The sequence below is a fragment of the Sphaeramia orbicularis genome, chromosome 10 (genome assembly GCF_902148855.1).
Source record: "Sphaeramia orbicularis chromosome 10, fSphaOr1.1, whole genome shotgun sequence".
In the NCBI taxonomy this organism is placed as follows: domain Eukaryota; kingdom Metazoa; phylum Chordata; class Actinopteri; order Kurtiformes; family Apogonidae; genus Sphaeramia; species Sphaeramia orbicularis.
In genome coordinates, this window is record NC_043966.1 from 49,806,985 (window position 1) to 49,829,675 (window position 22,691).

Consider the following 22,691-nt stretch of genomic DNA (forward strand, 5'->3'; position numbering starts at 1 on the left):
GTTTACTGTATCTAAACTCATACAAAAGCCCAGTAACATACAACAGTAGGTCTTAAATATTTCAATTTCAAAATCAAACCTTACAGTCAAAACCTAACAATGCAATGACATGCATGCACCATTTAAATGACATACATATACACTCAAAAAAGAAAAGTAGACTAAGGTCACAGAAATAAACTGTGCCTTAGTGCAGTGTGTTCAGTTTTATTTATTAGTAGTTTACTTGTCAGTTATTAAATTACACTGAGGACAACCAAACATTCATTGTGACATTTATCAGCAGCCTATTTTGCTGCATTGTAAGCAACATGTTGTTACTTCCTCTTCTAATTAAAATTTTTTATCTGCTTTGGTCTTAAACTGTGCAAAATTTAGTTGACGTTTATCCCACTTCCTGTACCACCATATTGGCCTTTTCAGGATAATTTCAATAATTAGTTATGCTTCAATGCCTATGTATCTTCACTCACTATCTTTTCCCCCTCACTTCTCAGTCACTCCTATCTTTCTGTCATCAGTTTTAGAAAAAACAATGCGTCTTTTCTACATCTTGTCTAATCAGGGAAGTTAGTTTTTAGTTGTAGCTGCTGCAGACATTCTGTCAAGTAGAAGTGTTTTCACACAGTTGTGTTGCCAGATGTAGGTTTGTTTCACACTTTCAGTAGAGAGTGTTATCTCTGTGATTGCAAGAGTTTTTGTTTTTGGATAAAGACTGTAATAACAAAATGTTATCCAAGAAGTGTGTTGCAGAATTGCAAACAAATGGCAAAACAGAAAATGTGTTTGTACTTGTGATGCCTATACAAGACCATAACTGTCTTGTGTATTTATTCTGAGCACTTTACAGAGCATAAAAAAAGATTTTTATTTAATCTGTATTACCAATTGTCATTTACAAATTTTGTTGTACTGTAGTATTTTTGCAATATCAGTATATTCTATTCTGTACATGAAGAATGCTAGTAGTTAATGTCTGTAAATATGACTAATATCGACAAGAAGTGTTAGTTAGCGAGTGGCACTTCTGCCATCACAACACTGTCTCTACACAAAAGACGACTTTGATTTGAAGTCTGTCCTCTTTGTTTATTTTTGGCATTTTACTGCAAACAAACCCACATAAAACACACTGAGACCTATATCCTGCCTTTTGGACAGCTTCATTGAAGCCATTATTTACAGGTCATAGTGAAAAAAACATTATTCCTCTCAATGGAAATGAATGTCCTTCTTATTGCAGTGTTTAATAGACGCAATGACCTCTCTGAACTGCCTCTGGGTCCACAGATGTATTGGTATACATGTACATGCAAATACACATTAAATCAGAGACAACAGGTGTTGTTGCAGGTTGTGAGTGTGTGTGCGTGTGTGCGCGTGCTTAGGCCTGTCAGTTATTACACCAGTCATGTCAAATGTTTTTAGAATTTTATTATAAATTTATAGTTACAATTGTCTTCCTTCACTTGTATAAAAATAGATGGGTAGAACAGAATATATTTCATCATCATTAATATTTATTTTTGTTATATATTATTTGTTATAATTTATCACTGCTCTTGTTTATTGATAACATCTCACTTCTTTTGCTCAGTCCAGTGGAGACTTAGTGCTCTAGACAATTTTATTTTGGTAAAATTTCTTAAGGTACTGACACAGTTTGCCTGGTCTACAAGTAAAATGCCTCCAGAATTAAAGTATTGAAACCAAGAGTCAATCAAAAAGAAACAAGTCAAAAATGCTGGTTAGTTGTTTCCAAGACACAGTCTTGGATCAAAATGTGAAACTCTGACAATTAATGAGAGGCTTGGTTTTATTCAATATTTGTGTCAGAGTGACCAGATCAATATATATGTGTGATAACACTTAATCAAATACATTGAAAACATCAGCTAACCAGCACTTTTGTTATTTTTCCAGTTCATCTTATTAAACTATGCAAGATTTAACACTTTTAATCTCTGAGGAAGATCATTTCTAAAATATTGCAGATCAGTGAGTATAAACTTGACACCTCCTTACATGAAGCCAAGTGAATAGACAATATTAGTGGGACTTAACTCAAATGCAGTGGCAGTTGCTCGTCTTTCAGAGAGGGGAAGCTCATTGTAGGCTTACATAAAAAAAAATGTCAAGTTATTTAAACATAAATTCGGCCCTCTGTTCCTTTTTAAGAAAATGGTCAGTGACCTTATCGTACCAAGTAAACAAGAAAACGTTGAAATTATGTTAAATTGAAACAAGGAAGTACAATGAGTGTGTTTTATTTACAGTGCAATAAGTGAACAAGTAATTTTGTAGTGGTTTCTCTCTTGATTTCACAAGCAGAATGCGAAACGGTATTAAACTGAACTCTGTCAAGTGAAGGAGTAGATCTCAAACTAGCTGTCAATCAAACAGGATTCAGCCTTTCAACTGGTCCTCCAATCAGCGCGTGGAAGCCTGGTGTCCAGCCTGACCGAGGTCCGCCCACAGCTCCATTCACCCCCAGACACGCTGGGCGTCCGGGGGCGGGACAACATCATGGCATTTATCCAATTACCGTCAAGTTTTGAGGCAATGAAAAAAACTGTTCCACTCAGTCCCATTGAAGTCCATGGACGCCGGGCGTCTACGGGCAAATGCATTGACCATAGATCGTATGAGAAAACAGCGCAACGCGAATGTATGACAAGTGAACAACATCGAGTCCATTGATTTGTGATAAAGCTGATTCTGAACGAACTCATCTGTGAGATGAACGTGTTCTGACACATTTGTAGTCAATGAAATGTCAACGCAACTGTACATATTTAACTAATGTTTGTAATTTTAGGGGAAGCCGGGCTTCCCTTGCAGTCTATGAGAAATCGCCACTGCTCAAATGTCACTAAACACGTGCCTTCTTGTATCTTACATTTACTTTGTTTTGTATAAGTTCAGAAATCATGATTTGACGTGATAATATTTTCAACTGCATCACCCAGTCTACATCTGACCAAAGTCGGGCCCTCACCCTGCATTTGGGAGAGGCAGCGTTATACTGATGCGATGTCACACTAAAGTATAAACATGAAAAACATCGACAGAAGCCTATTTTGTACATTGTAACTGAGCTCAGTAACTGAACATTATCATTTATATTTGTGTGGTGGTGTTCTTCAGGTCCAGCTGAGCGGAGGGGCAGGCGTCCTGCCAATCAGAAACTCTGTGGCATTCATCCCAGTGTCTGCCACTGCTCTTCCTGGATACAGAGCCATGCCCACCATCAACGTCAAACTGCCCTTTGACTTCTTCTTCCCTTTTGAATGACTCAATTCCACAACTGCACAGATTCAGTATTTCACTCCCTATTTATGACCCCAAACAATGTTTATCTGTGTAAATAATGTAGATGTGTGAAAACATGTTTCATAAATGAAAATATTTCATTTATTCAAAATTTCAAGTAAAACTGATTTTTCTATACAACATATTGTATTCTGAATCATCATTTCATTCTAGTTCATTTTTATATACATGTTATCAGACATGGTAATGTTCCAGCTATTTATATGCAGATGAAGGGAAAGGCCTCAAAGCTTTAAAAAATCATGTCCAGCAGCATCCAAATGTCTGAAAATCATCTGCCACATGCACACCTCAAACTGGTTTCTATTGCCGTGTTTCCACTACGTGGTATTGGCTCGACTCGACTCGACTCAACTCGGCCATTCCATTATGAAAAAGGACCTGGAATCTGGTACCTGGTACTAGTTTTTTGGTATGACTTCCACCGAGGTTCCAGGACTGGGGACCAGATACTAAAAGGTGACGTGTAAACACTGCAGACCACAGATTGGTCGGAGTTGTCTCTGTGACCCGCCGTTCTACAAAAAACAGATGCGGAAGTTGACAGTAAATATAGCGGTAGGTTAATCCACATGATGACAGCCCGCAAAACTACACCATGGTTTGTCGAAGAGATTCAGATGTAAAAATTCAGCATGAGCTTGATGAGACAACAGGCAACGAGTGAGTTTATCAGCAACTCTCTGAGCAGACAACACGGAAGTAACGTGCCGCATCGCTATGACGTCTAGGTACTGCAAAGTCGGTAGTATCCTGTAATGGAAACGGTCTCCAGGAATAGGACCTGGTACCTGAGTCGAGCCAAGTCGAGCCGGTTCCACGTAGTGGAAACACGGCATATGACAACTACAACAGAAAGCCTGCATAAGTTAGTCTAAAGGTAATGTGCCAAGTAGTACAGAGTATGATTACGAGCAGTGGCAACTCAGTCAGATGTAAAAAGCGTATGAAGGCATGAATTAAACCCACGTGGTGTGGAAATGCAGAACAGTGACTTCACAACAGGCTGATGATTCAGTAATCTATGCCATGCTTCTTCAGGAGCACTTGGAGTTTCTGGTTCTCTTGTCCCTACAGCAGATGGAGATGGAAGAGACACAGAGGGTGGGTCAAGGACATCAGAATATTTACACTATTTATTTATTAGGATCCCCATTAGCTGATGCAGGGCATCAGCTACTCTTCCTGGGGTCCTCCTATTCCAAACAGACATACTGTATCAATTTACAAGCATAAAAACAATGTGATTCACCCTTACATTTCCTTCTTAAGAACACTCAACAGTCAAACAAAACATTAACAATAATAACGATACTGCAAGATAACATTAAAAACAAACAACCCCCCCCCCAAAAAAAAAAAAAAAAAAAAAACCTCCCGAAGTAATAATAATACTAGAAGCACTCGGAGAGCGCAGACCTCCGCCAAGGCTGATCAGTGGCCCCTTCCCGTGGGCCCCCCCCACCCCCGATCACCACCAAAATTTAATCATTTCTTCCTTATCCCATTTCCAACAAACCCTGAAAATTTCATCAAAATCTGTCCATAACTTTTTGAGTTATGTTGCACACTAACAGACAGACAAACAAACCCTGGCAAAAACATAACCTCCTTGGCGGAGGTAATTAAATAAATAAAATAATAATATTAAATAAATAACACTAGTTTTAGCTCTGTGAGGACAGGGACATTAGAAATATCCCATCCCAGACTCCCACAAGTCTCTCAGTGAAGGGTGTTTCTAACTTCATGGAAATGAAATAAAGTCAAACTTATAACCAACATAACTGACATAAAACTAATCAGTGTAGCAGTACTTGTTACTGTTTCAGATTTAAGGTAATGGATCTACATGAGGGTGCATCACTTCCTTAAAAGTTCAGTGTTTGGATACTAATATGACCCTAATCCAGTGGTCCAGCTCCACATCTGGCTGAAATAGTTATTGATTTGTTTGACTGGACTTGAGGCTTGTTACCTGCTGCCTCCATTTAGCTGGTTTTGGAGTTATTACCCTAAGGATTCACTTACTTTTCCCAGCAGTACTGTGTGTGTTTAATGGATGTGTTCAAAATTTTAAAACTAAATATTATAACTGATATGTGTAACTTGGTTAAGAACATTGTGTTTGTACTTGACATAGATGCAGATCACATTTTATGACCTATTCATGTAGAAAACTAGAAATTATCAATGGGTTCATATACTGTTTCTTGCTACTGTACATGATGCCAAAATGAAAAATGGTTCTGTTCTATTAGTATCAGCATGCCCAGATCCACCTAAATGGGATGCTGCCTTTTCTAAATATACCAATTAGACCTGTGAATTTTCTGCCTTAGCGAATCAAAAGTTATACCAGCTATCATGCTACTGTCTTGCTAATGCTATACTGCACAGACTAAATATTCAATCTTGAGGCAATCCAGTAAATCTATAGAGGTGCTACATATTTTGCATAGCTGTCTGTGAGCAGAGGCAGATTAACTGTAAAAATATGAAGGAAATGATGCAACCTTATGCAGAGTATTGGAAATCTGAACCCAAGTTGATTGAATGTGGACAGAGTATGAGGAGTCACCAGTTTGTCGTTGCGCTCCTGTAGCTCTGTGACTCTCTGGACGAGGTGGTCATAGCTTTCCTTCAGCTTGTGGAGCTTCTGGTTCGCACGGGTCTTCACTGAGACCAGGATCCCTGCAGCACATTCACAATACACAAGAATACAGTCAGAGTCCAGCTTGCAACGAGAGTGAGCAGTGAGCAGGGATTCTGCTTTAGGAGGGTCTGCAGTGCATCTCTAGAAGACGGTGTTCAGTTGGTCCACATTACTATCTCAGGAATGGGTTGACAGAAATTCACAAACCTTTCAACACATATGCTCTTTGGGAGGCCAGGTTGAACAAACTACATGATAGTGATCATAGGTAGAGTATTTTTGTGACCTCAGAAACTCATATTTGCCTTTAACTGCTATAAAGTGAGAAATGTATGAACAGATTGTAATGCAAGAATAATTGATGAATCTGATATTTATGGTTCCTGTTACACCTCTTACAACTCCAAATGCCATTTATTGAGAACCATGTCCCATATTTTAACTTCAAATTGAATACAAATGTGAATGCAATTATATGTTAATGTGATACTAGGAGGGTTTCCATCAAGGTGGTCATAGCTGGTCAAACTGGATGCAGTTTTATCCCAATTTTCAGAAAACGAAAATTGAATTTTCAGAAAAGGAAATTTTATCCCAATTTTCAGAAAACGAGCAAAAGAAAATGTGAATGTGTCTCTTTTCATCCATATGATGAATTTTTCAACTTTAGACACATTAGATGTAGTATTCTGTACGATAACATTCAACCTGGGAGGTTGACTGAGGAGGTGACAGAGTAAATAACCAGTCCATTTTACCCATTGTGTCCAAAAACCTGAAGCTTGCTTGACCTTTGCCATCTGAACCGCTGAACAATGTCTGACTCACTCTTACAACACTGTCAAACTTCCCTGTCAGACTTAGACTTTATTTGTCCCAGAAGGGATATTTGTTTCCATATGACTGTACATAGGATTTGTCACAACAACACACACATCGACATCAGATAGAAAAGAAAAGCACACAAGAAAGACACACACATCACGAAAACACTTAGTTGTGGCAGACATGGCAACAGATATGGGAGGTGGAGAATATCAGCAGGGTCTGTTGTTTAAAGTGGCTATGGCTGCAGGGATTTAACTCCTTCCCAAGCGAACTCTTCTGAAGGATAATGTCTGGTATCTATGGCCTGAGGGTAGTGGGATGAGGTACTGATTGAGTGGGTGTGTCCTGTCCTGTTCTATTGAGACTGCAAAGTGTCTTATGGATCTGTTGTTGAGTTCTGTGAGGTTAGGTGTGGGAAGACCGATGATTTTGGTGGCAAGGTGTGTGATGCGGGCTAGTTTTGTTCAGTTGGTGACTGAGATCATGGAAAAGAAGCATGCGGAGCAGTAGAGGAGGACCGGTTGGATGATGCTCTTGTAGAGAAGTAACAGTAGGTGGGAGGCAACACAGAGGGCTTTCAGTTTTCTGATTACTGTCAGTCGTCGTTGGCTTCTTTTCTGAATGTCTGTGATGTGGTGAACAAAACTGAGTTTATTGTCCAATGTTATTCCAAGGTATTTAAAACTGTCTACAGTTTCAACTGTCTGGTTGTCAGTGATGGTGGGGTACTGAGGTGAGGGGGGGGCTGAACACTATCTCTTTGGTTTTACTGACGCTGATTTGAAGATCGTTGTCAAAGCACCACTGGGTGAAATGTGTGACTGTGTTGTGATAGTCCGGAGTAGAGTTGGTGTCAGAAAGAAATGTGAGGATTGCTGTGTCATCTGAATATTTGAGATATGTGACAGTAGGTGATGGGCTTATGCAGTCATTGGTGTATAGAGTGTACAGGAAAGAGCCCAGCACACATCCCTGTGGAGCTCCGGTGTTAAAGGTGAGCACCGGGGATGTGGCTGAGCCCACTCTAACTCTTTGTTTGTCAAAGCCTTTTGTCTGACATTTGTTTCTGCAGCTCTTCATACACAATGGCATTTTGTTGTCATTTTCATATGGTTTTGCATTTTTTGGCAGAGACATATACATCGTTTTTATAAGCTTTGCTTAACTTTTTTGGCATGTGTCATAGAGGTAACTACACATGGTTTAGAAACTTCAAAGACTTACACTGGCAAACAAATCACATTTATGCAAAAAGTCAATTTGTGTCACTGCCAAAACTTTTATCCATGACTGCATTCAATGTACATCACAGTCTCCTGATATTTTGACATTTTCCCCCAAGGACATTTTTTAAGTGCACATTGAAAATTCACACAAGAACAACTGGCAGAAAGTCAAAAATGATACATAAGACTGTAAGAACTGTGAAACTTCAGCATCTGTTTACTATATTTACTTAAAAAATACATTTATGGCATTCACATGCTGAAAGTCTAACCTGTAACCTGCAGAGTTTATTGTGCATACTTATTTTTAAGTTAGACAGACATATCAAAATTATACAGCTCAGCATTGGTAACATCATCCATATTGTTCAACACAAACTCCACATGTTGTTTGATGAAGTTTGGTCCCCCATATGCAACTCAGAAAGACCATAGTCCATCCACTGTTTTTAATGGAGTAAAAATTGTGCTAAATCATCATTTAACATATAGTTTACAATTATTCTGTAATAAAAGTATATGTAACTGAAATATATATAAGATAAAAATACAATTAACTTTGCAAGACACATGGATGTCAGCACCAAGTCTCATGCCAGAACATCCAACAAAAAATAAAATGAATATATTTTCTGTCAGACTGGTGGAATGACTGTTCTTGTTATGGCGTCCACACCTTCTACATGTGCACTCACCATTGATAATTCTAGCCACTCTCCAGAGTCGCAGCAAAATGAGAAGACCCATCCCATCAAAGGCATCCTCTCTAAAGATGAAGACGACATCAAGCACGAAGGACACGATCACCACCACGCCATCAAACACTTCAAACTTGTGCTGGAAGAACTCCAGGCGGTAAGCATACAGCTTTCCAACCAGTTCCACCATGAAGAAGGTGAGGAGGGCCAGGCTCAGGTAATGAAAGACCTGCAAAGGAACATCAACTTATGGAAACTGTACAACCAGATTGTAAGGTACCCCTGGTATTTGAAAAAATCTTTTAATTTTAACCTCCTGAGACCCAGGACAGTACAAGTTTATACTTTTTTTTACATGAAAAACATGTCTGGAGTGAAAACATGGAACAACCATTTTACATTTTTTTTAAAAAAATGTCCTTTGCAGTGGACAGCTTTTTTTTAAACCCTTAAAAACCCACAACAATTTCCAATTATTTTTTTTTCTCTCCCAAGTGATTTATCACTATTTATTGCAATACAGGGTGTCCCAAAAAATGTATACACACTTTAAACAATTGTAAAGTAGCTGTTTATTAAAATTCATTTAATTTTCAAAATGTAATAGAATTTACAAACATCATTTTATTGTTTTGTCTGTTCCTCCTGTTCTCAAACTGACGTCCGTTCTGGTCCAGACTCTGCTGACAACGCCAAGCAATGGAATCGCATGCATCACAAAACAATTCCCTTGGTATTTGTGTGATTTCACGTTCAGTGGCTGCTCTCAATTCAGCGACTGTTGCAGGTCTCATAGCGTGGACTTTGTCTTTTAGGGATCCACATAAAAAAAAAGTCTAGTGGTGTGAGGTCTGGTGAACGCGGAGGGTATTCAACCAAACCCCTCCGTCCAATCCACCTGTTTGTCCAGTTCTCCAGACCTCACACTACTAGACTTTTTTTATGGGGATACCTAAAAGACAAAGTCTATGCTATGAGACCTGCTACAGTCGCTGAATTGAGAGCAGCCATTGAACGTGAACGCACGCAAATACCAAGGGAATTGTTTCGTGATGTGTGCGACTCCATTGGTTGTCGTTGTCAGCAGTGTCTGGACCAGAACGGACGTCAGTTTGAGAACAGGCAGAACACACAAAACAATAAAATGATGTTTGTAAATTCTATTACATTTTGAAAATTAAATGAATTTTAATAAACACCTACTTTACAATTGTAAAGTAGTAGTTTAAAGTGTGTATACATTTTTCTGTATTATCCTCTACATTTTGCATTTTTCAGTGTAAACCCCTGTATTTTCCTATATTTAATTCACTGATCATGCAGATCTTAAAGCTCAGAGTAAATTTAAATGTTATTATATCACATTAGGAAAAAATAAGGAAAAAGTGACTTGTGTGTCCATCCAGTCGTTGATCAAACTCCATGGGTTTTACTAGTGAATCAGTCTTGTAGAAGATGACAGTCTTCACATTCACTACGGAGCCTCTAAATGCCCAAATGGGTCATATGTGAGGACCGTGAAAAGATGACAAACTACTTTTACACCAATTATTTACATGTATTGATACGATTAGTGGATCGACAGGTATTAAACATTCACATCAGTAGATTGTTTAGGTCAGTGTTTTTCAACCTTGGGGTCGCGACCCCACGTGGGGTCGCCTGGAATTCAAATGGGGTTGCCTGAAATTTCTAGTAATTTATAAAAATGTAAAAAAAAAAACAACAACTTGCTAATAAAAAATTTATGGTGAGTTGACAGAGACAATCCCAATACATAAAAGACATGACAAACTGTCCATAATAATATACATTATATAGACTAAATGTCCTCTAAGATTAATGTTTATTTGTTACATAGTATAGCAAACATGACCAAAAACACATTAATTTTAGAAAAAAAAAAAAAAAAAAGTATTGTTTTGAATGTCTGGGTTCGCCAGAAATTTGTGATGTTAAAACGGGGTCACAAGCCAAAAAAGGTTGGGAACCACTGGTTTAGGTGGATCGTTGATGTTTAGGTCTTCATAGGTTAAATAAAGCTGTGAAACTCGTCCACAAACATACAAAAAACTAAGTGTCTTGGGAGAATGAAGGTTATTGTACAACCCTAATTCAGAAAATGTTGAGAAGTATGGGACGTCAACTTGTAGGCAGCACATGTGGCTCCAAAATCTAACTGTGCTTTTCAGGATAAATGAAGCATCACAAAAGAAACTATGACCTTCAAGGACCTACACTGAATCTATACTTTTCATTTATACCAAGAATGTGTGGATGTTTGACACTTATGCTGAAAGTGTTTGAAATTAAAATTTCCTACTCACCTCGGGAGCAAGATGGCCATGTTCCAATTCAATAACAGAGAGATCTATGAGCAGCTCTGCCAGAACAAAGATGGCATCTAGGATGACCAAACACACGACCAGCACCTGAAAGCAAAGAGTCAAGACAGATGGGTCTCCTTTACACATGACTTTCATTTGACTGTAGAATTTTTTTTTTTTTTTTTTTTTTTTTTTAATGATTATTATTTATTTTTGAGCCGGAGGTAACCATATTTTGACAAATGGAATGGGATGTAGGTTTGGGAGCATGAATATGTATAGCTCTAAATACACACACACACACACACACACATGCACATACATACAAATATATATATATACAGGGTGGGGAAGCAAAATTTACAATGAACATTTAGTTGTTCTTTCTCAGCAGGCACTACGTCAATTGTTTTGAAACCAAACATATATTGATGTCATAATCATACCTAATACTATTATCCATACCTTTTCAGAAACTTTTGCCCATATGAGTAATCAGGAAAGCAAACGTCAAAGAGTGTGTGATTTGCTGAATGCACTCGTCACACCAAAGGAGATTTCAAAAATAGTTGGAGTGTCCATAAAGACTGTTTATAATGTAAAGAAGAGAATGACTATGAGCAAAACTATTACGAGAAAGTCTGGAAGATACTATTAATAAAATAGAATAAAAACATTTTCTATTATGTAAATTTTCTTGTGGCAAATAAATTCTCATGACTTTCAATAAACTAATTGGTCATACACTGTCTTTCAATCCCTGCCTCAAAATATTGTAAATTTTGCTTCCCCACCCTGTATATAATCAGTGGCAGCTGCTTGTCCTTCAGACAGGGGAAGCTCATTGTCGGCTTACATCAAAAAAAATTGTCAAGTTATTTAAACATAAATTCGACCCTCCTTTCCTTTTTAAGAAAATGGTCAGTAACCTTATCGTACCAAGTAGGCATCTTTTCCAGGGACTTGACCAGTGTCCTGTCAATGACCAGCAGAGGTGGGCTGTTTAAATTGCCTTGGCCCATTGTGTTGCGAGTGTAAGACTTCAGCCTTTTCAAACAAGAGATGCTCCTTTCACTCCGACCTAGCCGACAGTTTGATTGATTTAACTGTCTACAAAACGATATTAAACTCGAAGAAGAAATGATTAAATTATGTAACTGAAACAAGAAAATGCTTAAATTATGTTAAATTGAAACAAGGAAGTCCAGTGAGTGTGTTTTATTTACAGTGCAAGAAATGAACGAGTAATTTTGTAGTGGTTTCTCGCTCGATTTCACAGCAGAATGCGCGACGGTATTAAACTGAACTGTGTCAGTGAAGGAGTAGATCTCAAAATAACTGTCAATCAAATGTGATTTGGCCTTTCGACTGATCATCCAATCAGTACGTGGGATTCTGGCGTCCAGCCTGGCTGAGCTCTGCCCACAGCTCCATTCACCCCCAGAGATGCCCAGCGTCCGGGGACGGGACAACATCGTGGCATTTATCCAATCACCGTCCAGTTTTGAGGCAGTGAAAAAAACTGTTCCACTCAGTCCCATTGAAGCCCATAGACGCCGGGCGTCTATGGGCAAATGCACTGAGCAGAGATTGTATGAGAAAACAGCGCAATGGGAATGTATGAGGAGTGAACAACACTGCGTCCGTTGCTTTGTGATAAAGCTGATTCTGAACGAACTCATCTTTGAGATGAACGTGTTCTAACACATTTGTAGTCAATAAAATGTCAACACAACCGTACATATTTAACCATTTAATTTTCGGAATTTTAGGGGAAGCCGGGCTTCCCTTGCAGTCTATGAGAAATCGCCACTGATATATATATAAAAATACTCAAAACAATTAGAACAAGCAATTTCTATGATATGTATATATGTATGTATGTGATATGTATGTATGTATGTATATGTAAATATCAATATGATAAGTAAAATAAATATATATAGATAAGTGTGCAGAAATATTATTATGTATAATTCTAATTATGTGGTTATGTCCACGGTGCGATTTGCTGAGGGGGATGGGGAGGATCAACCGCCCCCCTCTGGTTTCCACATCCCTACTTCTGCTGAATGAATTTTACCCTCCCTCATCCCCCCTCTGTTTTTTTGACAAATCGCACCCCGGTTATAACTTACATTTTACATCGGTCAAAAATGCTATTGCAGGGATTAAAGCAAAAATTTTTCATCTGACTGAAAATTTTCTTCTGGTCAAAATCATTGGCCACTATTAAAAATGATGCAATACAATACTACTACAGCGTACAAGTTTATATAGTCAAATTTGGCAATACTGTAAAACCCACTGAATGGGAGAGTGTACAGGTGTAGAAGATTAGTAACATGGATAGAAAAAATGTCATGAGTGGTATTGGTGGGGGGTCTGGGGGTCCTCCCCCAGAAAATTTTTAAAGCTTCAGGTCAATTTTGGTGCTCTCTGGTTAATTTTAAAGGTATGAAAACCTTTGAAGCAAGTGAAAATAATAACTAGAAGAAAAGCTTACTGCAAAAAATGAGAGAAAAACTTTTTATTTAACAATTTAGGAACTCCTAAAACATAACTCCAACTCCAACAGCACATGAATTTTGGGGAAAATGTCTGTGTAAATGTAACCCTAACCAACTAATCTTCAGCTTCTCAGATTGATGGCGGATCAGGACTTTTTTATTTACCATTGGAACCATACAGAATTTTCTTGTGGCAAGCTACGCACATGCAGGCACCAGGCTGCTTCATTTTTTTGCACCATGATCTAATTGGAGTTCCATCGTCTCCCTTCTCATCAAGCCACGCCCACCTCCATCTATTTTTCACGCATCTCTCAATAGTTACCACTTCAGCACCTTCCTCTACAAACGTGTCCATGATGTCGTATATGCTAGCCAAAATAATCTGTACGTCGTCAAACCTGCGTCCACAACCCCCCCCCCGCCAATATCATGTTCTGATTGGAAGAAATTACGTCAACTGAAACAGAAATTATATTCCGTTCCAGATCCTCTCTGAGGGTATTTAAAATACAGTGGCTTTGCAAATAGCAAGGGTGTTACTCATTCATTCAGTTTTATCTTCGTACTGTACCACACAGATAGAAATAAGATGCTAAACGGGTCAAAATAAAGCACTTCCGCAGTCGGGCGCGCAACCGCGTGAGGCCGCGGCGCGCACAGCCGCACGCACGGGAAGGGCACATACACACAAACAGAAACACACACACACACACACTAGTCATATACCGGCAAGAGGAGATAAGCTATGAACCCAAACATGAAGATCCATGTAGATCAGTTGTGTCTTCTTCCCTTTTCGCTGTGGTTCTTTCATAATGAAAGCTTCTTGTCTGCACTAAACTACAGTTAGTCTGGAGGCTGAACTTCGGTAAAGCTGAACTTGTCCATGTGTTTCTGAGGCACAGAATGAGCAGCGTTTCCTTCCAAAGAGAAATAGTCATCAACCTGTCCTCCCGACATAAAAATAAAGAAGTCATCTTATTATCATCACTGTTAAACCTATCAGCCCCCTGTGCCCCCTGTGCCCCCTGTGCCTGTGTTAAACACCTGCACACCCAGGACAGGATCGACTGGACTCCGCTGAACACGTGGGGAAGTTACTTCAATCTGACTTTTTCCCCCCCTCAATTTTTCCATTTGACGGAAATCCGTTGTGGTGACGGAGAACTTTAATCCCTGTGCTATTGCCAATATTGTATCCATGTCACTAGCAGCTGCTCATAACTCACCACTGTTGGCTAGGATTCAATGTAGTATTGTAGGTTATTCATTTTGTGTATTATTCACAATACAGTTTGTTTAATGTGGATAAATCTAAGTCATGAGTTTAATTTAAGCAGGTTTAAACGTGTTTTACAACTCAGTCCAGATTGAGAAGGAGGAAACCAGAATGGCAGTGATGTTAATGAATGTTATCTTTAGCCACATGTGTGTTGAGAATGGAGGAAACAGTACAAAGCAGTGTCTCTGTTGACCGCACTGACACAGTCTGGCCTGGATGTACCTGGAAACGCTCAGAGCTGTAGAGCCTGCACAGGGACTCCCTGAAGGTGAGAGTGGTGGGGAACTGACCGGTGGCCGGACTCAGCTCCTCGCTGGCTTCGTGTAGCTCCTCTTCCTCCCACTGACCCGGCTGCTCGTCACCCACGGTGGTGAAATACCTCAGGTACTGAGCCATGACTCAGGCTCTGAAGGAAACAACCACTTCCACGACTTCAGCTCACCTCTGCGAACAACACAACCACCTCATTCATTTTCTGTTTATTCAGGAAATCCCAGGTGCTGTCACCTGGGAAATAGGACTACAATCCTTATCACCATACAAATTTTCATATCATCTTGTACATTGTGTTAATTTTTTTTACTTCCTGGCACATCTTTTGTTTTGTCAAATAAGAGCCCAGATTGTTGTCTTTTTTATTCAATGTTTCACATAAATCAATCATCAGGCTAATCAATGAGTCAGGTTAGTAGTCTGTTTGAATAGCCTATAATGCGCTTGTTGACTTACCTGCATGTTTTACTTTTTTTGATGATACTGTGTGTAATTGTACAGGTATATGCCTGAATGACCACATTAAGCTGCTTGCATTGACAATATATATGATATCTGAAACAGCTGATGTCTTATATTGTACTATTGTACTATGATTTACTTCATCTATCTATCTATCTATAAAATGAAAAAGAGAACCACTTAATCATTTGTTGTGTCAATATGTCTTACTGTTGTATCTATTAAAGGTTAAAATTAGTTTTGATGATATGAAAGAGTGTGGCAAAATAAAAATAATGCATAATTCCCCTCACACATTAATATTAAAAACTAAATGACACTGTTTTAATAAGCATGAGTAGAGCTTGGCTGAGTGGGTGTTTTTTTTTTTTTTCAATCTTATGAACGTTTCTGATTTTAATTTGCTATTCTCTGGCTACATGAACTTAGTAAATTTTGTGTGCAAAATATAAACTGAAAAGTGCCCTCTTTCATTGATAAGAAAAATAAATAAATTGGTCATGAATTAATAAATGAACCTTTCGGCAACAAAAAAAAATTACTTAGCTACTCAAACTCATTTTCAACAAGTGGTGCCAAGCACAACTAACCCCGCCCCTTGCATGTACTGAATCTTATTTTTTGGCATTGATCCAGCTGATGTCATCATGTCTATGTACAGTATGTGCTGATGTCAGCATATCAATTGCCTCAATATATGTGCTAAGTGTGAAGTAAATTTAAACAAAATTGATGTTTTTATAAACATTTGAAATCTCACCCATTATAAGTAAATGGGAGAAGAAAAAAGATTTTAAAAATTCATAAAAAATGTTTTACTTTGATCTACTTTTTCCAAAATGTGACCACATCTATTGTGGGTCACTGGTAATCTATAAACCCAACTTGGTATGAATTCAACCAATAGTTTTGCTGATACAGACATGTGAAATTTCATCCATTATAAGTAAATGGATAAAAAAAAAAAAGATTATAAAAAAATTCAAACTTTGACCTACTGTTCCCAAAATGTATTCAGATCTATTCTAGGTCGCTGGCAATCTATAAACCCAATTTGGTATGAATTCAACCAATAGTTTTGCTGCTAGAGTGTTAACAAACAAACAAACAAACAGAACCAAAAAAATACCCATTTCTCCCATTTACTTATAATGGGCAAAAGTTCAAATGTCTATTAAAACATCAATTTTGTTTAAATTTACTTCACATTCGGCACATATATAGAGGCAACTGATATGCTGACATCAGCACACACATAGACATAATGGCATCAGCTAGATTGATGCCAAAATAAGTTACAATATGTGTGAGGGGCAGGGTTTGTTGTGTCTGGTACCACGCGTTTATTTTGTATTCAGTACATGATGACTTATTTAATGTATATTTCAAAAAAAAAAAAAAGTCATGTACCCCTTGGGCTTCTTCCAAGTACTCCTGGGGGTATGCATACCCCACTTTGGGAACCCCTGCTCTAGAGAAATAATCTTGTTTTTCAAGGAAAACCTAGATTAACTAAATTCATTCAATATATTGCCCAGCCCTTGTAAGGTGTAGAATGTACAGATATTTCTGTTGAAATGGAGAAGGTAAAAGAAAAAAAAAGTTGATGAAAAAATTAATTCTCCAGTAAAGTCCAGACAACTGAAACTATATTGAACTACAGTAATGTTGTATGTATAACTAACTCACTTCTGACCTCTAGCTTTTAGACTATGGTCCAAATATGCCAAAACTAGGAAAAGAACTGTTAAATTATCCTAATATATGACAGAAAATAATACAGATTAACCAAAATATCCATAAAAACAAAATGTGTACCATATATTGTAAATTACACGACAATTTAATATTAGATTCCAAAAATGACCATTGTTGTTAAATTAAATCAGCTTGTCCCAGCTATGATGACAGCTGTTTTTATTGTCAGTGTTTTGCAATTGCTGTCAGCATCCGGCCACATTACTCCACATGTTAGACAATCTAAGTTAGTTCTCCTTTTTATGGTTGCAACATATTTTTGAAACAGCAATGATTGAACCACTGTAGTTACCGGGAAAAGCTAAGAGACATCTGCAGAATATCACCATTCAATCTATGCCTCTGAAGTCCTTCTGCAAACTACTGTATCTACACAGAAGTGAAAGAATCTAAATTCTTTAAAATCACAAACAAGGATGAGAAATCATGAGAAAAATGTTCAGAACAGTCCAAAAATAATAAAATCACTTTTTATTTTACGCTCAAAAGCTGATTTTGGTCCTAAAAAAAGCTGATGACAATTTTTTTTATTTGAATGATTCAGCGACTATACATCAACATGAAAATTGCATAATAGATGCAACTAGAGTTTGTCCATCCAGTCCACAGGTTTTGTGGATTTTGTAAAGGCATTGGACCATATCCTTCTAGGTCTCCTGGAAGGGATGCTCCAAGACTATGGGGTTCATGCACCACTGCTACAGGTTATTTGGTCCCTGTTTGAACAGAGGCAAAGCTTCATTCAGATTACCACTTGTAAGTCAGACTTGTTACTGGTGCAGGTTGGACTCATCCAGGACTGCCCTTTATCACCGATTATGGACAGAATTTGTGGGTGCAGCCAGGGGATGGGGGGTGTCTGATTTGGTGACCTCGGGATAACAACTCTCTTTTTTTGCAGATGATGTGGTCCTGTTGGGTTCATCAAGCTAGGATCTCCAGTTCTAGATAAAAAACAAGATGAGCACCTCCAAGTGTGGAAAATGGAAGAATGCAGCTTTTAGGTTGGGGAAGAGTTTCTGCCAACAGGGGAAGGAGTTTAAGTATCTTGGGGTCTTGTTCATGAAAAAGGGAAGGATGGAGCGGGAGACTGACAGAAGACTGAGTACTGATCAGACATGGCGAAAAGGCGAAGCTCTGAATGTAGTAGTCAGTCTACGTTCCTCACCTATGGTTATGAGCTATGGGTAAAGACCCAAGAACAACAATGTGGATGCATGCTGTGAAAATTATTTTTCTCCACAAGGTGGGTGGGTGAGGAGTTTGCCCATCCGGAAGGGGCTTCAAGTAGAGCTGCTGCTCTTAAACATCCAGAGGAGCAGCTGAGGTGATATGGGTATCTGGTCATTACGCCTCCTGGATGCCTCATTGGTGAGATGCTTTGGACATGTCCAAATGGGAGGAGATATTGGGGAGACCCAGGACAGCTGGAAGGATTAGATCTCTCAGCTGGCCTGAGAACGCCTCGGGTCCCTCTGGAGAACCTAAGAGGTGGCTGGGTAAAGGGAGGTCTGGGCTTCCCTGAGGTTTCCACTGTAAAAGCCCAAAAAGTCAATATAAAGTAGGGATGCACTGATCCAATACCAGTATCGGGCATCGGCTCCAATACTCAGTGTGTGTACTTGTACTCGTACTCGTAAAAGTAATCCGATACAACTGCACTGATACCACTTACGGCCTTGTGACATTCACAGTTCAGTGCAGCAGGTACGAGGAGGAGGAAAAATGTGTGGGTAGTGTGAAGAGTGTGGAGATTTCATGAAATAAATGACTGTGATAAAAGTAACGCTGACTGCAAGTAACGTTAAAGACACAGACAGATACGGACGCAGCGTTCTGTCCGTCCTCTGCGTACATTCCATCCGTTTTCCAGGTGCTGGTGGATGCGTACCCAGACGGAGAATACTCGCGGAACCGTGGAGGTGGAGGATCTGTTCAAAGAGCCACTGTGTGAGTTAGGGGAAAACTACTGACAGATTTAGGACAACTACCCAGGGCTGGGCCGGTTTCCATCCTACTGATAATATTATGGGGGTACGGAGCGGTGTGGACCGCCGCCAGCGGAAGTGAAAACCAAACTTATCGCTCGTTTCACTTTTCTCTACCTGCTGAAGCTTCGCTTTTAAACCTTATCAAGAAAACGCTGCAATATTAATATCACATTAGTGTTACCTGTGTAGTCTACATGTTTGTTATTACTGACGTTCTTCTTTTCATTAAACTTTACTCTTCTTTGTGGCATTTATCCAGTATGGTTAATTCAGAGCGGTGCCCCCTGGTGGATTAATTGAGAAACGCTCATTCCAACGCATTAAATGTCAGTAGCAGCACTTTGTTCCAGTCAGACTACTGACACCGACAATAAAGCACATTTACAAAAGGAACTAACAACTGGAATGGGATTATTAAGTACTCGTATCGGTACTCGCAAGTACTCAAATGTAAGTACTTGTACTTGGTCTGGAAAAAAGTGGTGCATCCCTAAATAAAGGAAATAAACTAAACACTAAATCATGAGACAACAGGTGGGTTATTTTTCTACAAATATTTTCTAAAAGAAAAAAAAACCAAAAACTTCAGTTTGACTCGAGGTTAAAGATCAACAAAAAGATGCAAAATAAAATCGACCAAAGAGAAAAAAGGAACAACAAACAAAACACGCAAAAATGTAGAAGTTGGTTGGACTCATCTGGATGTAAACCTGACTTTAACCTGTATAAACTCAAAACTACAGACTGTGAGTAGGACCGGGTACAGAAACCCGGTCCAGTCCGTTAGTGAACGGGTTAGACCTGGTCGGTTCGGTTCGGTCCGGCTCTAGTGCGTCCTGATACACAGTAAAGAAGGAGCAGAAATATGGGGTAAATTCTAGTTAAAGTGTGTCCTCCTGTCCAGGAAATGTTCAATTTGGGGTTGAACTGATTTAACTAATCCTCGGGTGTAAAACACAGATTTATCCTGTTTGTGTTTTTTAATAGTTAAACATGATCTTACTCCTTCTCTCCATTTCTTAATCAGGACGCGGAGACTCGTGATGAAAACATCCGTTTCATTTGTTTTTGCCAACCAAGCATTTTTTTTTTTACAGACAGTATAAAGTTTAGTAGTCAGATTTCAGCTCCAGTTCACTGACTTGTACCCGGAGAAAATGTGACGCACTAGTAGAATAAAAGTACTGGCGTGGAAGCCCTTACCAGATTTATCTCCACTTTTGTCCTGAAGACGTGCGTAAAACAACTGCGGTATGTTCAGAGGAAACTGTTCAAGTCACAGAAGACGAGACTCCGCCTTCCTACCATCAGACCAGCCCCTGGTCTGTCCTGATCCCACAGAGTCTCACTCCTGGAAGGCTCTAGAAGTCCATCATCACTCCGAGGCACTGTTACGCACACAAATGCATTCAACGACTGTAACTTGGCTTGGTTGGAGTTTATCTAATGTTCATTTTCCTAGACGAAGTTCATCACGTCTTCCATGTTAAACGCTTAATTCCTCAAACTGAACCACAGAACATCATTCAGCCACATCACATCCTTTTGTTAAATAGGATCATTACTCCAATGGAAATCATCACTTCTAATGCTGTTTCCTCATTCACACATGTAAACCTCAAATCAGAATCTGTTTAAATCAGAATCAGAATATATTATTAATCCCAGGGGAAATTGTTGTGTGTTACAGTTGGTCCTTGTAAGTACAGTATGGCTCCATTTCCCATGGACACGCTGTTAGAGTGGCCTCTGTATCCTCATGAAATCATTTACACACTTGTAAAGTGTAATATTCAAGCTACATCTCCTCCTTTTATCTGCCTATAAAGTTTAGGTCTGAAGACAGTGCTCCTGAGTCCAGAGGTGCTGTTGCAGCGACACATATGTAGGAAAACATTGAGTAAGGATGTGTTCAAACTTGGACCTGCCATCCACACTTAGATTGAAATTCCATGTCCAGAATGTTCCAAATTCAGGTTTAGTCAAGCCATTTCCTAGATCTCTTCAGTTTACTGCTGACATGCATCAGGGTTTCATGCCAGGAAATTGTGTGGACAGAAAATTAAAATGTTGTAAACCAAAGTAGATTGGTTTCCAATCTCATTTCCTCCATTTTCCCAAGTGTATATGGAGAATTATTTTTATCCCTGATAATTACAATGACAGTATCTTTTTATGGTCTCACCTTAATGGGGATGGTAAGTGACCGTCACCTTTTCCTGGTTCCAAAATAAATTCAAGACCTGCAACCTGCAATGCAAATGGCTGAGCCTGTGACCTCTGTTTTTTACCATCACAAACTGCTTTTCTGATGTGCCAGAGCAGATGAAAAAGGGTTTGAACTCTGTTAAGTCAAACTGTTAGTTCTGTAGTTGTTAACCGTTGCAGTCTGTTTTTCAATCATGCTTTGTTCATGAAGACCACTGTGCATGGGCGTAAATTTTTACTTCATTTACCCTCCACTGAACTGGACAAAACAGATAAAGGACTGATAAATAAAATATGAAGTATAAAGATGTGGAAATACCTCATGAAAGCCTTCTTCTATATCAAATAAATACATGAATATCCTAAGCAGATGCAGTGGGCACGAATAAGCTAAGATGTTAACATTCATTACCACGAAACCTCCTTATTTTCTCATTTGTTTAATACTTGTAACTTTACTTACAATTCCATCCTCTTCCTCTGTACGGTCTCATCACATGTTAAGCGATAGAATGACAACTGGATGTGTTTCATGGACTCAGGGACACAACTGCAGAAGACTGAATACAAATGAACAGAAGTGCATCCAGAAACAGGAAAAATGGACTTGAATTTTTATACATACATATTTAGAAAATGTCTTTGCCAATCCTTTTACACCTTTTTTCAGGAAGAACTTCACCTTCAATATCTAGCCATTAACCATCAGTATTATATGTAATAAATGCTTAAACAGTGTGTTAGAAAAAAAATGATTAAGTGGACTTGATTTTTATATGTATTATGAAAAACAACTGCAAATGAGTGTAACAAAACTAAGAGATTACAGGAATAAACTTTCAAGTATTTTACATGTGCTCAAACATTGTTTGTACAGATCATTCTATGTCCACGTTAGAGTTTACGGTATTTTTATTTTTGTATGTTTATATATATATATATATATATATATATATATATATATATATATATATACACACACACACACACACATACGGGTGATTCTCCAACTACAGGCAAATTTGGTCTGGAAAACTGTAAGAAATTCTAACACATTTTTAGAAATATTTTGATGTTTTACTTCTCCATAATGTGTTGAAACACATTCTGATAGTGGTTGTAATGTAATTATAGGA

At 38.5% G+C, this 22,691-nt stretch overlaps 2 protein-coding genes across 2 annotated transcripts in view; one reads left to right on the forward strand and one right to left on the reverse strand.

Annotated features, from left to right (window-relative positions):
- The window catches only part of LOC115427536 (tectonic-1-like), a 36,850-nt gene extending 33,395 nt beyond the window's left edge, over positions 1-3,455 (forward strand). The window contains exon 14 of the mRNA XM_030146120.1: positions 3,148-3,455. Coding sequence (XP_030001980.1) covers positions 3,148-3,294 — 147 coding nt within the window. The 3' untranslated portion in view covers positions 3,295-3,455. The remainder of the gene's footprint in view (positions 1-3,147) is intronic.
- A 593-nt stretch (positions 3,456-4,048) lies between these two features.
- On the reverse strand, positions 4,049-20,694 carry hvcn1 (hydrogen voltage-gated channel 1). Its single transcript, XM_030146125.1, has 6 exons — positions 20,551-20,694; positions 15,086-15,307; positions 11,069-11,173; positions 8,739-8,970; positions 5,915-6,027; positions 4,049-4,404 (listed from the first exon to the last, which is right to left on the reverse strand). Exons 2-6 carry the CDS (start codon positions 15,257-15,259, stop codon positions 4,348-4,350), a joined length of 681 nt encoding a protein of 226 aa, XP_030001985.1. The 5' UTR covers positions 15,260-15,307; positions 20,551-20,694; the 3' UTR covers positions 4,049-4,347.
- Between the last annotated feature and the right edge of the window lie 1,997 nt (positions 20,695-22,691).

Excerpts from the sequence above, each read along its gene's own strand:
- hvcn1 (XM_030146125.1), bottom strand. The coding sequence starts at position 15,259 with ATGGCTCAGTACCTGAGGTATTTCACCACCGTGGGTGACGAGCAGCCG. Across the intron at positions 8,971-11,068 it reads ATGGCCATCTTGCTCCCGAG|GTCTTTCATTACCTGAGCCT; the intron begins GTGAGTAGGAAA and ends GTTCCTTTGCAG. Across the intron at positions 6,028-8,738 it reads AGTGGCTAGAATTATCAATG|GGATCCTGGTCTCAGTGAAG; the intron begins GTGAGTGCACAT and ends AATGTGCTGCAG.